This window comes from Podarcis cretensis (genome assembly GCF_951804945.1).
Source record: "Podarcis cretensis genome assembly, chromosome: 3".
NCBI lineage: Eukaryota > Metazoa > Chordata > Lepidosauria > Squamata > Lacertidae > Podarcis > Podarcis cretensis.
The window spans coordinates 93,172,886-93,190,689 of NC_137172.1; the positions used below are offsets into that span (position 1 = coordinate 93,172,886).

General features: G+C 43.8%; 1 protein-coding gene across 2 annotated transcripts; it reads left to right on the plus strand.

Moving 5' to 3' along the window:
* The first annotated feature begins 1,204 nt into the window (after positions 1–1,204).
* LOC307212920 (glutathione S-transferase 3-like) lies at positions 1,205–15,979 on the plus strand. Of its 2 annotated transcripts, none has more exons than XM_079970583.1 (7): positions 1,205–1,292; positions 7,567–7,664; positions 9,713–9,764; positions 10,987–11,119; positions 12,331–12,472; positions 12,674–12,805; positions 14,296–15,979. In XM_079970583.1, exons 2-7 carry the CDS (start codon positions 7,578–7,580, stop codon positions 14,440–14,442), a joined length of 693 nt encoding a protein of 230 aa, XP_079826709.1. In that variant the 5' UTR covers positions 1,205–1,292; positions 7,567–7,577; the 3' UTR covers positions 14,443–15,979. The 2 variants fall into 2 exon arrangements, with proteins under 2 accessions (XP_079826709.1, XP_079826708.1); XM_079970582.1 differs by having other exon boundaries at positions 1,208–1,287; positions 7,558–7,664.
* Positions 15,980–17,804: the final 1,825 nt, after the last annotated feature.

A 17,804-nucleotide genomic window follows, 5' to 3' on the forward strand; every position in this document is an offset into this window, starting at 1 on the left:
TAAGCTCTCCCCAAGCAATTGTGATGAATCCTCAGTAAGTTGGCTGTTGGGAACAGATCTGTGAAAAAAACTCATCCCAGCGACTTTGGCTGAGAAGAATAAAGTCCCTAGTCCCACCCATAGTTGTCAGCTTTCAGATTTGAAAATAAGGGACCAGCAGCCTCAAAAATAAGGGATCAGCAGCCTCACCTGTCCCGGGGACAGTCTACGGGATATCTAACAATCCGGGATAGCAGCAGGAAGCAGCGGGAAATGGCGCTGGAATAAGGGAATTTCCCGCAAAAAAAGGGAAGGTCCCAACCCTAAGATTTCTGTGGACTCTCATTCCTGTTTTTTTAAAGCAGAGATTGGCCGCCTGTCATGGGTGCTTTAGTTGAGATCCCCTGCATTTCCAGGGTGTGTGTGGCTGGGGTTGCACTAGAGAACCCTCGTTAGGTAGATCTATGCATATTTATGCTGTGTTGGGTTGTTGTACTGTAATGTTGGATTTCCAACATCATAAAATGCTTGTGTTTCTCCTCCCACACATACACACATACAAGTTGAATATAATAAGCTGCATAAATTTTTAAAAGGCATTATGATGCGAAAAGAATGGCAAACTGCCACATGCAGCGCCTTACTTGGATGTGTCTGGAGTCTTGGAAGCTTGACTACCCTACGTTCTCCTACAAATGGACCTTGAGCTTGTTTGGAGGTTCTAGCAGGGGAGCGCAGCTATCGTATACCCTTGACCGAAGAACGGTACACTCCTTCTATCTCGGATGGTCGTCCTCTTCCACCGAGCGCGCAGCTTCGGGAGGGACGCACATGGAGCGGTGAGGGAGGAAGGGGACACCCGCCTAGCCAGCCAGATCAGCCGAATCAACCCTGGCGATCAATGGGGTGACAGATGTCGCAGCCAGATCGCCCTCACATCCAGAGAGAAAAGAGACCTAATGTCTATATATACCTCTCGGAAACCTGTTGCTCTCAAGTCATAGTGACTCTGATCAGCTTGTCCCGCTGTGCAAAAAAGTGAAATTCTTACTCGAACGCTGAAAGAGAACAGAGAAAGAGAGCGTTCTGCAAAATCGGGTTGGTTTTATTTATTATTCCGATTATTTTGGCCCTCGACCTCCTTCCCAGGTTGCACTGAGCCACATGCAAATTAAATCTCTTGCTACTGGCTGGGCCCTCTCGTCTTGCCCACGCCCCCTTGCCTGCCGTGCACAAAACGGCGAGGGAGGCGTTGCCTGCTCCTGGACTGCGAGCGCCTTCAGCATTTGCAGCTAGCTACCGCCGAAGGTAGGGTTCCTTGTTCGCAGTTGCAGCAGCCATGCACGTGTGCAGGAGTGCATCGTGTGAAGCGCTGCAAGGGGGGTTGGCACGGGACCAGAGGCACAAAAAAGTTGCCCGGCGATGATGATGATCGTGATGGAGACTGGTTAGCAGCAGTTGCTCCACCAGGCCTGTTGCACCCATCCATCGGGTTGCCTTTGAAAGGCACCGTGAACCGAGGGAGGGGAGCTAAGCTGCAGTTTGCCCCAGCGCTGCTTGGCTTGGCGCATTTGCTTTGCTACGTTGCGGATTTGGAACGTGGGCGGGTCCGGGTGGGAACTGAGCGTTCGAAGTTCGAAGCCTTTGATGTGCCCAGATCAAAGCGCTCCGCTGGAAGTGGGTTGCTAACATGGGTTGGTTACGGAGACTTCGCGATCCAGCGCTTAAACAGCGGGGGGGGGGGGGGGCTGCCTGCCGCAGCCCCAAAGTCAGAGAGCCAGTGAACGCACTTTTATTTCCCTCCTGCTTTCAGCTGCCCATGAGTGGGAGAGGCTCTGTAGAAGGTCCAGAGGGCTTCTCACCTGTATGGGGCGCCTGCGACGGGGGTAGCTAACGTGCCGCCCTCCAGGTGTCGCTGGACTACAACAAAAGATTTATTAAACTAAAAACCCATACAGTGGTACCTCGGGTTACAGACGCTTCAGATTACAGACACTTCAGGTTACAGACTCCACTAACCCAGAAATAGTACCTCGGGTTAAGAACTTTGCTTCAGGATGAGAACAGAAATCGTGCTCCGGCGGCGCGGCGGCAGGCCCCATTAGCTAAAATGGTGCTTCAGGTTAAGAACAGTTTCAGGTTAAGAACGGAACGAATTAAGTATTTAACCCAAGGACGCAGGTGGCGCTGTGGGTTAAAGCCTCAGCGCCTAGGGCTTGCCGATGGAAAGGTCGGCGGTTCGAATCCCTGCGGCAGGGTGCGCTCCCGCTGCTCGGTCCCAGCGCCTGCCAACCTAGCAGTTCGAAAGCACCTCCGGGTGCAAGTAGATAAATAGGGACCGCTTACTGGTGGGAAGGTAAACGGCGTTTCCGTGTGCGGCTCTGGCTCTGGCCAGAGCAGCGATGTCACGCTGGCCACGTGACCCGGAAGTGTCTCCGGACAGCGCTGGCCCCTGGCCTCTTAAGTGAGATGGGCGCACAACCCCAGAGTCTGTCAAGACTGGCCCGTACGGGCAGGGGTACCTTTACCTTTACCTTTTTACTACCACTGTATTTGTGTTAGATTGGTTAAATAAATAAATAAATAAATAAATGTGCAGCCTGCTTTGAGGGGCCCATTCATGGCGCCCTGCAAACCAAGCATGGAGTGGGGATGGCAGGGCGCATGCCTGTTGCATCATTCTCAAGCTGCCCTCCAGCTTGAGGGCGTGTGAGAAGGGCGCAACAGGGCAGGGTGCAAAGCTGGGCTCTCAGGGTGCCATAAGGAATGTGCTCCTCAAAAAAAAAAAAAAAAACTGCCCAGGGCAAGATCTGGGCACAAGATTCCTACATTTGCAAGGGGTTGAACTAGATGACCCTCGTGGTCCTTTCCAATTCTACAATTTGATGATTTGATTATTCCTGTAGGGGTGACACAATTCCCTCTAGTACAACAGATTTTCCCAACCCTCCATACTTGAATCAGTAAGTTTCGGCATGTGAGCTCGCTTCCACCCATCTTCTGTCAGGACTTCAACTGCATCCCAGGGTTTTCTACATGGTAGAAAGGAGCTGTGATTCCTACAGATAACCCATCTGCTCTGGATGATATCCCATGGATGCTGAAGAGCATGGGAGACAAAATTGAGCTTTGAGGAACTCCAAGGGGTAGATCAAAAGTACCCTGGAACAGGAGAGAGCCCTTTTAGAAAAACTAGAGTTGTTTGAGGTCAAAGCAAAGGAGACAAATTATCTTTGATTTTATTATGTATGTAAAAAATGCTGTATACCATCTAACTCTTCCTCCAGCATTTGAATGGATCAAGTAGATTCAATGAATTGGAGTGCTAGCAGCATATCTGTGTCTTTTCTTTATCGCCCCTTCTTTCTGATGCTAGATCCCCATCTGTAACATTCTATTGGTGCCCTGCCTTCTGTTTGCTGGTGGTTCTAGCATTCTGACATTTATCTCTTAACGTTTCACTTGGAGTGCAAGTTGACTTGACTTTATTGTGTATTGTTTTGGATGTCCTTTGTATCTACTACAAAAAAATATATATATATTTTTAAAAATAGTCCCCCAGCACTACTTTTTAGAACTGACCCCTCTTCTGAACAAAGGACTGGCACCCCCATAACACCAGCCCTCCAAGTCCCATCTCAGGGACAGCCCATAATAATACCATGGTCAGTAGTATTGAAAGCCGCTGAGAAGTCCAGGAGAACGAAAAGGGAGAATTCTGCCTCCCAAATTGCACTTCTCAGAGTCAGTTATCTGCTAGAATGACTTAACACCAAAAGAATTTGGTTCAATTAAAAAAATACCACTGCTTATCATTTTGTTTCCCCTTGTCGTTTCTGACAACCATGATGCCATACTATTGATATTCAGGGAGCAGTAAATACTGCCAAATGTGAGGGCTTAGTTAACCTTCAAACGCTTGTTTCTATTGTGGGCTTTCAAAACCATGTTTTTTTGTGTGTGAAACCCACTTGAGATCTTTATATTCAAAGAACAATCTGTTCCTTTGCTTTTATGCATCTACCAGGTGGGTGAGTTCAGTTTGTTCAGTCTGACCCTTCTATAAAAAAACCAGAATTTGAACTGAGAATGGGGAAATAAGAGTACAATCAGTGGTACTGATTTTATGTCCCATATTTGTTGGCAAGGTGTCTAAGGTATGATGTCTAAGATATCTAGGAAAGGGTAATATTTTTTTCACTGGTGCTTTCTCCAAAACTGGTATAATATGAACTTTAGTACAGTGGATTTGTTTGTTTTGTTTTGTTTCATCACTGGATACTTTGTTTAGCAATCATTTTCATTTCAGTGTTTCATTTCTCCCTCCTTGTCGCCCATTCCTCCAACCTTTCTGTGAAAGTTTCTCTCTCCAATTAACACTCATCCCCCCCCCCCAATTCATCTGTGTCACTGAACATTTATTCCTAAAAGTCAGATGAAAGTGGCAAGACTTCAGCTCCATGTCTGTGCACAAGTGCAAGGTTTTTCTACACAACAGTGGTCAGTGTGGGAGAATCCTTATATGTAGCTTGGTGGGAAGGAGGGAATTAACACTTTGCCTGATCAGATGCCCCATGTCACCAGGTGGCATCGGAGACAAACCTTCAATGAAAGCAAATGTGAGGTTTTTTCCTTCACTATTCACATTTCTTGTGTGTGGCATTGAGACAGGGACCCTAGTGGTTAAAGCCCACTAACTCTTTACCATGGTCCCGATCCAGATTTGGTGAGTCTGCACTGGCAATTTGTGTAAGTAATAAACTGCACTTAAGAGCACACACCTAGTTAATGTATCTTCTAGTATGGCCCTAAGTCACAACCAGCATTCCAGGTGGTATGATCCTGAAACCCCATAGGAGCATCCCTGGTGGATCCTACTCAAAGTCCATCTAGCCCAGCATCCTCTTTCTGACAGTGACCAATCGGAAGACTCAAGGAATCCCACAAGGCAATAATCACGTTCTGTTCTTGCCCCTTGGCAACTGATGTTCGGAGAAATACTGGCACGCAACATGGCAGTTCTTTACCTTTCAGGGCTAATAACTGTTAATAGACCTATTCCTATTATTTGTTTGTTACAAGGCAGTGTATGTCATCATCCCGCCACATTATATCCCCACAACAATCCTTGAAGGTGGAGACGGAGTGACCTAACCAAGGTAGTGGGAGATTTAACTCTAGGTCTCTCTGATCCTAGTCCAACCCTCACTAGACTAACTCTAATCCCCTATAAAGCTGCGTAGGCAACACTTTCTTTTGTCTGACTTGAATCTGCAAGAATTAATTCCACCTACTTCATTCATGTATAACTTTTACATGAAGAACTCCCATCTTATTCTGAAGCAGACCAGTTGTCTAAGTAGGAGGATCCTGTACAGATCATACTTTGATGTTCTGGTACAAGGTGTGCTTTCTGTGCATAAGAAACAGGTTGATACATATTGCCCATCTCTGGTTCACTCTGCCCTTTGCTGCCCACCTGCCTGCCTCTGTCTCCAGTTCCCTCCTCCTCATTTGTCATTATACTGTAGTTTGCAGTGCCACCTGAACTACAGCATAACAACATCCTTAGGGTATTATTATATGACCTTTCTCTTTGTTGTTTGGACTGACTCTTTGTTGTTCCTTCTCACACCTCTCTATTGGACCACAGAATAAGGTATTCCTTTTGAATTATCCTCTGAGAGAAGAAAGGAGCAAACATGGCTGCCTTCTCCTCCTCTAGGCTAGTTAGACTAGAAACCTTTTCTATCCAAGGCATTTATTTCCTCCAATAAACAACTTTTTTATTTTCTTACCTACAATCATCTGTGTTGTGTCTGTGCGATTGCTGCAGTCAGATGTACTCTTTAACTCAAATGCAGCAGCAGTAGTAATAATACTACTACTTCTAGTAGCAGTAGTAGTAATACTCTGCATCATAAGGGGCTTCAATGGATAATTGGTCCAGCTACCCCACTACAAATAGCCGTTGTTTCATTTTCCTGTTCTAATGGTGCTGTAATGTGAAGGACTTGCTTTTATTCCAGGTTTTCTCAATTCACCATCTTCATGTTAGAAGTGGGATCTGAAATAATTTCTCCAATGCTCAGTGTGAGCCTACAAAATAGAATACAGTGGTACCTCAGTTTATGAACTTAATCCATTCTGTAAGTCCATTCTTAAACCAAAACTGTTCTTAAACCCAGGTGCGCTTTCCCTAATGAAGCCTCCCGCTGCCTGTGCTCTTCCACCGTTCGGCTTCCGTTCTTAGACTGAGGTAAAGTTCGCAAACCGGGACACTACTTCCGGTTTTGCGGGGATCATAAACTGAATTGTTCGTAAACAGGACTGTTCTTAAACCGAGGTACCACTGTAGATTGAATTTGCAGACTGCAGTTGGCTAGCCTTCGCCCACATTCTTGGATCATCAATGAGCAGCTGAAATCTGGGTGGTTTTGTTTTCTTTCTGTCTTTTTATTCATGTCTCTTAGCCGAATAAGTAGCTGTTCTCTCCAATGATGCAGCTGTCTTCCACAGTTTTTCAGCCGTTGCTTCCCCCCTCCTTATTAAGGGACGCAGCAACACTGAGAACTGTGGCCTATTGTTTACATGCCAACACAAAATTTTCCCAGGATCCTTTCTGCTGAAGACTAGAGAAAGTAACAGACTGGGTGCTTTTCCTACTTCCAAAAATGTAACTAGTTTGACTTGAATGGATTGCTAATTGTGCACTCTTCCTGCCTTGTGGGTTGCAGAATAGAATAGCTTTCTTTTTGAGTTCTTCTAGTAACCTGTTCAGGCTTGATAGCTGTTTCCTTTCCTTTCCTTTATTTCTTTTTAAATAAAGTTTCGTTAAAGTTTTTCACAATACAATAGAAGACAAGCTAACCTACACAATAAAAAGGGGCAAAATAAGAGAAACGAAAAGAGATAGAAGAATACAAGAACTTTTCACACAAGTGTATCTTAACTTTTGTCCCCTACTAGTGCAGGGAGGTAACCTGGCCATTGGACTGACATACGTAATATTTGTTCCAATTGGGACCATTGGAAAGGATTTTTCTTAAGGAGGGGAGTGCCCTGCCCACCTTCTGCCTTGCCAGTGCAAGTCCAGAAAAGATTTATTTGATTTGAGGTAAAACCAGAGTATTCAATGGTAATTCTGTATTGATCTGTTTTGGGTGTTCAATGTGATGCCAATAAAAGGTTTTACAAAAGAAAAAGAAAAAAGTACAGAAAAGCTCTGAATTTGGTGGTCCATCTGCCCTTAGGGTTAATCTGCCTCTGCATCCACTTTTCCTTTTGCACAAAGGGAAACAACAACAACACTCTTTAGGCAGTTTTTATTAACATGCCAGGGAAATGAGTGGAAAGTACTCTGTGTGTTAGCAATGTATCAATAAGCAAACCATAACAAACTGCATTTGCCAAACGATGGCCTTTTGTACTATATCTTGGTGTGCCAAGAGACCTAATGACCTCTCTGTATTGCTTAACGAACGATGATTAGTTTCAGATCTTTATTTGGTGAAATGTGTTTGCTCAAGCAAGTTGGCTGTGCACCAAGAATGATGCCTTTGTGTTTCTTTTCATCAGGCAATCAAGAAGCTGAAATCATGTCTGGAAAGCCCAAACTGTACTACTTTGATGGAAGAGGCAAGATGGAGTCAATACGATGGCTGTTAGCAGCAGCTGGGGTGGAGGTTTGTGGTTCCTTGTCTGCCAGCTTCTGTACAGAGATGTTATCAGGGTTATGGGATATGCCTTGTACAATGTGGGATGCAGTTAATAGGGCACATTACATACTGTAGCCAAATGAGATGAGAATCAGTGGGGTATTCCTATTTCTTCCAGCACGAACAGATTTTGTTTCTTGATGTTTTGAAACTTTGAAGCAAGCAACTTCTTTTCTTTTTTTTTGCCATATCTTGATGGAATATATGATAAAGCCATCAAGTCAGAAATTTGTCCTGGGGTTGGATAAACCACCCTTTGGCCTTGGGAAGGTCCCCCCTTCCATTTCTTTTTGGATATCCCATTCATACCATGGGAATATTTTTTGCCTCTTCCTTTCACCAGCACAGCATACAGAACTGTTAAGAATGAATGCATATGCAACCTGCTACACTTAAATTATTTTCATAATTTACTTATTTTGCAACTGCATATTCTGAAGCCACGCAGTCATTTATAATAATAATAATAATTTATTATTTATACGCTGCCCATCTGGCTGGGTTTCCCCAGCCACTCTGGGCAGCTTCCAACAAAAGTTTAAAAATAAATTAAAATATCAGTCATTAAAAACTTCCCTAAACAGAGCTGCCTTCAGATGTCTTCTATAAGTCAGATAGTTGTTTATTTCCTTGACATCTGATGGAAGGGTGTTCCACAGGGCCGGTGCCACTACTGAGAAGGCCCTATGCCTGCTTCCCTGTAACCTCACTTCTCGCAGGGAAGGAACTACCACAATGCCCTCGGAGCTGGACCTCAGTGTCTGGGCTGAACGATGGGGTTGGAAATGCTCCTTCAGGTCTACTGGGCCAAGGCCTTTAAAGATCAGCACCAACACTTTGAATTGTGCTTTTGAATTGTCCCAGAAACGTACTGGGAGCGTACTGGGAATTGTCCCAGAAACATACTGGGAGCCAATGTAGGTCTTTCAAGACCGGTGTTATGTGGTCTCAGCAGCTGCTCCCAGGGGAGAGGAATTTAGAATCAGTATGTCAGTACTGCTGAGAGCCAATAGAGAAAAATGTTCTACTGTTATGTACAAATTGTTGGCAAGTCATGACTTTAAAAATCTGGAGTGGTATCCAAAAAAGCAGGACTTCTCACTGCACAATGGGATTTCCTCTCTGTCGCCTCTCCCCAGTTGCCCCCTAAATCTCTTATGGGGGTTCCTCCAACCCTCTGGAGCAGATTTGGGGGGAGTGTGGGGTGAAAGGAGAAGAAAGAGAAGTTTCGCTGTGCAAGTGGAAATCTTTGCATTAGCAGAAGCACTTAGTTGGAGTCTGTCTCAGAGTCCTCTGAATTCTATTGAAAGCTTATGAACCACCCAAAAGAGACGGAGGATTTGATGTTTTATGAAAAACTTTAATTCTGGTTTTTATTTTTTATTACAAGCTGCTTTGATGACCCTGTTAGGCCAGAAAGACAGGATATATATATTTAAAAACCAAGTAAGTAGTAATTTCTTAGATGTGCCAACATAATATGAAGAAAGGTTGCTTTTTGTCTTAGGGTGCTCCTATTTTACTCAACTTTTACCCAGCACAAATCAGTAATCCAAAACAGTTTATCAGAAATACCTAACTGCAGTACAAGGGGAGAGGAATTAAAAATATGATTTCAAGGCACTTAAACTTGGGCAACTGGACATCTGTTTTTTCTGTGATTTGCATGTTTTTGGGTTTTTTTAGTCCTCGTGCTATTGTGTTGTGTGATTCAGTTGAAATCCACTCGGTATCACAGTGATGTAGGAGGAAAGGAAAATCTTATCAGAAGTGAAGAAAGCAGCTGTTCCTTTCTTGCATTTCACTGGTTTTAGAAACCTGATTCAGTGCTGGAAATGCCCACATCTTGATAAGAAATGGTTTGGTTAAGTTATGAAAGGCTCATTGCTAAGTTGTGACTTTTCAGAAGCAACAAACTCTAGGAGGGGGCTTGTCCTTGGATGACGTTCAATGATGAGTGTGCTTCTCAAGCACTGCAGCAATTCATTACACTTTTTCTTTTCCCCATCTGGTAGTTCGAAGAGGAATTTCTGGAGACCAGAGAGCAATACGAGAAGCTGCTTCAAGGTAATTCAGTGATTTTGAAAATATTTGACCAGTCAAGTCAAACAAAGTACCATACTTTTCCATGTATAAGACTAGGGTTTTTTTACTTTTAAATTATGTGAAAAACTGTGGGTTGTCTTATACACAGGGCAATCTCCCCCCTATTTTCTTAAATTGGAGTCCCTAAAAATATTGGACATCTTATACATGGGGGCGTCTTATACACGGAAAAATACAGTATCTTCTTGGGAAGGCAAAGACTTTTGAGTGCCAGAGAAGAATTGTACTGTTGCATTTCAAGTAAGCAACACAGTCTAGTGGCCGAAGGGAGAGATGTTGATTTTAATTGATCTCCTCATCCTCCGGCACCACCAGAAAAGTTCAGTACAGTGGTACCTCGGGTTACAGACGCTTCAGGTTACAGACGCTTCAGGTTACAGACTCCACTAAGCCAGAAATAGTACCTCGGGTTAAGAACTTTGCTTCAGGATGAGAACAGAAATCACCGCGGCAGTGGGAGGCCCCATTAGCTAAAGTGGTACCTCAGGTTAAGAATGGACCTCCAGAATGAATTAAGTTCTTAACCCGAGGTACCTCTACATTGGAAGTTATGAATGCATGAAGGCACACCTAGCCACAGAGGACACTGCCCCCATTTTCTTAATTTGGAATCCCCCCAAATAGGTGTCGTGTTATACACGGGGGCGTGTTAGACACAGAAAAATACGGTAGTTCTCTTGAAACCTGTTTTAATGGTCACTGTTTCCATGACTTGAAAACAAAGTTGCTAGCTGACTGCAAGCTTGCAAAATAGTATTTTTGTGGTTTGTTTGGCCAGCCCATGTAGAATAATACAGTGGTACCTTGCGTTACAGACACTTCAGATTACATACGCTTCAGGTTACAGACTCCACTAACCCAGAAATAGTACCTTGGGTTAAGTACTTTGCTTCAGGCTGAGAACAGAAATTGTGCTCCGGTGGCACGGCAGCAGCAGGAGGCCCCATTAGCTAAAGTGGTGCTTCAGGTTAAGAACAGTTTCAGGTTAAGTAAGGACCTCCGGAACGAATTAAGTACTTAACCCGAGGTATCACTGTAGTCTCCACATTGCTGTAGCCAACCATTTCCTCATTTGGTCTCTGCAGTCCTTCTGAGCACCAATACAATGCTGTGGGATTGTACTGACTTTCATTTCTAGAGGGAACATTTTGACCTTTCACTGTTTTTTTTATCCTCTCAAAAGATGGATTCCTCCTCTTTCAGCAAGTGCCCTTGGTGGAAATGGATGGGATGAAGATGGTTCAGGCGCGAGCTATCCTCAGCTACATCGCAGCAAAGCACAACCTCTACGGGAAGGACCTGAAGGAGAGAGCACTGTACAGTACCAGAAACATTTAGCTAGCTTTATGTTATACTTCAGGTCCTGTATTTCACTCTTGTTTCTGGCTCCTGAGACCCACTCCATCCTGGGGCCATTCAGATAGGGTGGACTACAAATCCTATCACCCCTGTTCAGAGTTGCCTGTGAAGAGGGATTGACAGATAAACCAACTCTGAGAATTTTAGCTTTGTGAGGACAATCAGCAGAGGGCCTTCTTGGCAGAGGGCAAAGGGCCTTCTTGGTGGTGGTGCCCTCCCTGTGGAACACCCTCCCATCAGATGTCAAGATAAACAACTATCTGACTTTTAGAAGACATCTGAAGGCAGCCCTGTTTAGGGAAGTTTTTGATGTTTGATGTTTTGTTCTGTTTTTAATCTGTTGGGAGCTACCCAGAGTGGTTGGGGAAACCCAGCCGGATGGGCAGGGTATTATTATTATTATTAATAATAATAATAATAATAATATCCCTTAACAACTCTTAACCCTTAACAAACCACAGCTCCCAGAATTCTTTGGGGGGAAGCCATGACTGTTTGAAGTGGCATTGCATGGTTGTAAATGTATGGTAGAAATGTGGCCTGAGTCAAAGGGCTTGTCCTCCACAATTCCACTTATCCTGCCACTTTCCCCCAGGGAAACCCACTCTTCACTGCTGAATCGGAGCAAACATCAGTCAGATTCTCCATGGAAAAGAGCGAGTGAAAAGCAGATTTTTCCAGGGAAAGTAGAGGGGCAAACTTTTACCTGTGCTTTCTAAGCATGGGACAAGTGGAAAAGCAGTTGGTAACAGATGATTCTTTAGCTAGTCTTCATGAAAAGCAAATGTTAGGGTGGGAAAAAATCATAGCTTTTCCATGTGGACTAGGAGTGAGCACTTTCTGCCTCAGTCACCTGCAGACCCAGTTGTCCTCTCATTCTGACCGTTTACAAAGTAGTGCCTTCCAGATATTTTGGGGGAACAACTCCCATCATCCCTGGCCTTTGGCTGTCTTAGTTGAGAGTTGGAGCCCAGCACATCTGGAGGTTTGCAACAACATGGAGAAAATCCTCCATCACCAAGCAGCTGGAATTGCAACGTCTTGTCGACACAGGGTAGTTGGCGGCCTCTTTTCTGCACAGCAGGAAAAAGCTGAAATTCTGTTTTGTGTGTGCATGTTGTAAACAAGATGGGCGCCTTAACAGATGTGTGAATATATGTCTCTTTAGAATTGACATGTATGCAGAAGGAACAACGGACCTAATGGTCTTGATTATGATGTACCCTTTCTTAACACCCGAGGACAAGGAGAAGCAACTGGCTACAATCATCAAAAAAGCAACACAAAGATATTTCCCTGTTTATGAAAAGGTGCGTTTCAGTAACCTGCTTTATGAAACAGGCTTGTGATCTGGGCCGCTTCACAAATTTAATGTGTAAAATGTAACATGGGAAGAACAAATGTGTGGTGTGTGTTTGTTTTTTTAAAGGACAGGTATAGTGATGAGAAAGATGCTTATGTGTGCTTGGGAAGCTGTTCTTAGGCGTTGGGCTAACGTTGGTGTCTTGCAGGTGCTGAAGGGCCATGAAGAAGATTTCCTTGTTGGCAACCAGTTCAGCTGGGCAGACGTCCAGCTGCTTGAAGCTATTCTGATGGTGGAGGAAAAATCCTCCAGTGTTCTGGCCGACTTTCCTCACTTGCAGGTACGGCAAACAAACACAATATGAGCGGTGTTAGAAATTCAGATCTATAAGCTCGGCACCAAATGGCTCCTTAAACCAAGGTTGCAGTTGCCAAAATGGAATGTCTGGTTGCCATTTTGGGGCTCTAAAGTCTTCTTTTTCAAACGATGGACTGACTGTGGTTGGTTCTCAATTAAGCATCTGGCTAGCTCAAATGATAACCCTGACCTCGGTGAAGAGCTTTGAGAACTTCAAGAAGAAAAGTCACTTGATTCAGGGACAGCCCACATATATATCAGCCTATTCCGGCCTCTTTTTCTTAGTGGTGACATAGCCATTCATAACGTAGGGATCTCCATGTGAGCAGGGCAGTGGGGTGGGGTAAGTTCACTGCTCCTGCTCAGAAAAAGTGTTTTGGTTCCTGAGATTCATTCAAATTGTGCAGATAAAATATAACTGATAGAATTATACAGGAAGGGATATTAGTGTGTGAAAACAATCGAAATCCAGTGATTCCCCAGCTGGAGATGTCAGGCACCATCCTGGCACTTGGTTGCAAGTGGTTGAAAACCAGGTGCAAAATGTGCCTGGCTCCTGGCTAATTTCAGACACTGAATATGAGTTGTGTTGTTTCTTCCTTTTTTAAAAGAATTCCTTTGCCATCTGTTCCAGACCTGAAAGCAGATGGGCTTCTGTCGAAACCCCTTCTAGAAAACTGTTAGACCTTAGGGTAATGTGCTGCTGCTGCTGCTGATGCACACTAGTTCTGCGTGATGAGTGGCTTAATGTTGCCTCCCATTAAAGAATTATGAATTGGCAAAAATGCTTAGATGTCCATGAAGCCGCTCTCCTTAATTCAAACCAGAGTGAACATGAGAAGCATGTGCATGTTAAAAATTCATTTTTTAAAAAAATGGCTGTTGACACAGCTGTAGCAAAGAGAGCTATGGCACTCTAGCTCAGTAGTTCCCAAACTTGGTTTTCCAGCTGTTTTTGGACTACAACTCCCATCATCCCTAGCTGGCAGGACCAGTGGTCAGGGATGATGGGAACTGTAGTCCCAAAACAGCCAGAGACCCAAGTTTGGGAAACCCTGCTCTAGATCATGGGTTGGGGGACATGTGGCCTTGCAGATGATTCCACCTCCCATCAGCCTCAGCCAGCACAAGGATGATGGGAGTTGTAGTCCGGTGACACCTGCAGCTCTAAAGGTTTTTAGCCTATGCTCTAGAGCAGGCATCCCCAACCTCCAGCCCTCCAGATGTTTTGGACTACAATTCCCACCATCCCTGACCACTGGTCCTGTTAGCTAGGGAACATGGGAGTTGTAGGCCAAAACATCTGGAGGGCCTCAGGTTGGGGATGCCTGCTCTAGAGATTGATTGGCTTGTTGGGCCATCAGTTTTAATAGACGGTGAAGGTGATGGGCATTTTTAGTGCTATAGTTCAGGTTCTTTGATTCTGAGTCTGCTTGCTCTTGTTTTTTTTCCTTCCTTTCCACTTGTTTGCAGGCTTTTAAAGAACGGATCAGCAACATCCCCACAATTAAGAATTTTTTGGAGCCAGGAAGCCAGAGGAAACCTGTGCCTGACGAGAGATACGTGGAGACCGTGAGAAGGGTCCTCCAGATGTATCACAATATGTCTGCAAGTCCTTAGGCAGCATTTCTGCTGAGCTCCAGAGAATCACCAGTACTAATACTTAATAACAATGGCTGTCGTAAAACTCATGGCATTGTGTTAGAGACTAGACTGCTGTATGACACTTGATAGCTGCTAAAGAGGCTTCTCCATGGGGATGTGCATCCACATAGAAAAAAACAATATGCCCACATCTAAAACACATTTAAATTGCACAATTTCGCTATATGCAGGCAAGGTAGGAATGCTCTCGTGAGATTTGGCGGGAAGTTGGATTGTCCTACGGGATCTTGTGAGAGCAGTCCTACCAGTCCCAAAGATGGCACACTGAAATTTGAGGTCCAATACTGGTCATGGCTACCTGCAAAGAACCCTGTGAGTTGTAATTTGTTGAGGGTTCTGAGAGCTGTTAGGAGACCCCTATTCTCCCCACAGAGCTACAACTTCCAGAACTCCTTGGGGAGAGAGATTGGTTGTTACAAAGCACTCTGGGACAGACCAAATACCCCGCTGAACATTTGAGCCAGGCAGGATTTCAAATTCAGAGACGTTTTTTAAAGGCAATGTTTCCCCCTCTCCTTGTCTCAAAAATGGGCGCCTTTGATCTGTTTGAATCCTGGCAGATCTGATGCCTTTGTGGAGTAGTACTATAGCCTGTAAATTCGAAGCCATTTGGCTGCCCCACTCCAGGCTAAAAGCTGGAAGAAGACTGGCTGGTCTTCATTGAAAATTCATGGAAGATTAGTTATCAGACTTGAGGAATCTTCAGTATCCCTGGAATCTAGCAAACAGTTAAGTTAGATGGCAAAAGACAGGGTGTGTCTCCTTCTGAACTGAAACCCAACAAACAAACAAACGGATTTTGAATTAACTAAATATGAAAAGCTTCAAAAAATAAATTATATAAACACCTTTTCCATTCAGAAAGCAAAACCAAACCAAAATTTCTCATGCACACCCCTACTACTTGTGTACTTGCTAGTAGTAGCATACGTAGCAAAGGGAGAATGCCATATACAAGGCCTTCTTTTTAATAGTAGATATATTGATCAATATTCCTACTCTTTTTGGAATGCAGCTTTCTTTATTAAATATATTTTGTGTATCCTCTTTCACTGGGTGAAGCAATATTTTTATTCAGCTGGATGGATATAAAAAACACTATTAGAAGGGAGGCTCCGACAATCCTTTTCTGCCTACCAGTGTGTTCTGCAAATGGAAGGGGTTTGCTGCAGAGCTGGAAAAAAATTCGAAAGAGATTCTGTTTCAGTCTTTCTGCCTTTCATTGCTGGTATTTCTGAGCTCAGACGGCCAAGGTTATGCAAAACGCAGGAAAACATTCAAAGTGACACTTATTTGCAAATTCCTGTGAAATCAAAATACACTTAAGTTGCTAAGCCTTCAATATATTTTATCTACTACAACTTTTGCATTCTGTTATTATACTAAGCTGACATTGGATTTGGTATATTCAATTTGTATAGGGTTTTTCTTCCTATTGCTGCTACAATCTGGAAAACTCTCTAATAAACTACCTTGATTCCTGAGTAAAGAAGCATTTGCTTTTCCTTACTGTGTAAATATTGTGTGCCGGATTTACGTATAAGCTAAAGAAGCTATAGCTTAGGGCCCCACTCTTGGGGGCCCCAAAAAAATTTAAAGGGAGAAAAAACTGGATGTACATTTTATTGGCAAAACCTATTGGCGTTTCTCAGCTTTCTGACTACTCTGCTAGGTCTGGCTAAGGTCTTGCAACTAAACGCAGAGTTCACAAAAGCAATTGGCAACTTGGCTCCAGACAGGATGGACGAAGCAGGAACCAGGAACTTGTAGTGAGGTGTTTATTTTATACAGTGGACTATTTACAGGAACAGAACAGAACATGGATCTTTAGCTAGCTTTCTCATACACGACTCACAACTCTCAACCTCCAACTCCTGCACTGACACATTCCAGTTAGTAGGCCATTACTCATTATTTCCCTGAGAGAGCTTGACCAATCATGAAGCTGTTTCCATGCCTCTGTATCACCAAGCAGATTACACTCCTTTACATTGCCTTGGCTGTCTGCCAAACCCTAATTGACTCTGTGTGAGTAGCTGCACATATTCAGATTCCCAACACATTTCAAAAATATATGATAAAAAACAAATAAAACCTACATACAGCAACAGTGTTACTTATGATGTAAGTAATGGGCCCCGCCTGCTAACCTGCTCCCTAAAATATCACTGGTTTGCTCATTTCTATATACAGTGGTACCTTGGTTCCCAAACCTAATCTATTCCAGATTTTAGTTCAACAATTACTTTGGAAAAATACATATTTTGTCATGTGCAAATGGATGGATACCTATTAGGTCCATAAATTACCATATAGCATACAGTGGTACCTCGGGTTACATACGCTTCAGGTTGCAGACTCCACTAACCCAGAAATATTACCTCAGGTTAAGAACTTTGCTTCAGGATGAGAACAGAAATTGTGCTCCAGCGGTGCGGCGGCAGCAGGAGGCCCCATTAACTAAAGTGGTGCTTCAGGTTAAGTACAGTTTCAGGTTAAGAACGGACCTCCAGGATGAATTAAGTACTTAACCTGAGGTACCACTATATTCAACACAAAAGCAGTGACAATTTGTTGTTCACAAAGGACAGATGTACGCATTACTTTCAGTAGCTTAGGGCCTCATCAAACCCAAATCCAGCCCTATTCTGGATCCTTTATTGATACTGCAATTTTATATGTGTCTACCCACACATATGATTGTGGTTGCTGTTGCACGTAATATATTTCTAGAAACATAGAATTGTAGAGTTGGAAGGGACCCTGAGGATCATCTAGTCCAACCCCCTGCAGTGCAGGAATATGCAGCTGTCTCATATGGGGATCGAACCGGCAACCATATGATTCGCTAGCCCCAGCCTGACGTAGCTGAAAAAAGCCGCAGGCCACAGAAGGCAGTCTGGGGTAGCTTTTTCAGAACCTTCTTTCAGATAACATATCAGTGGCTATTTTTAGACTGAATCTGAACCTCAGTTGGATAATGACTAATATTAGGGCTATTACGTTACTGGCTAAGGTTACAGTTGGTGGACGATAGGAGACTACCAAAATGCTGTGTTTCAAAGGCTATGGCTACAGCTGAGAGTATAGTCTGCTAACTCAAATTCCTGGTCAATTCACAATGCACAAATTACTAAATAAGTGTGGGTTTTCTAAAGACACCCTCTTTTGCTAATAAGGCTGTTTTTCGGAAGCTACATTTCTGATAAATTTTCCTAGGCGAAAGCTACCTGCCAGGTAGAGGAAATGAATCAAATTCAATTGTTTGCTGCCATTGCCACCTGCTGGCTACTGCTTTGTTTTCTAATCTTGCCAGT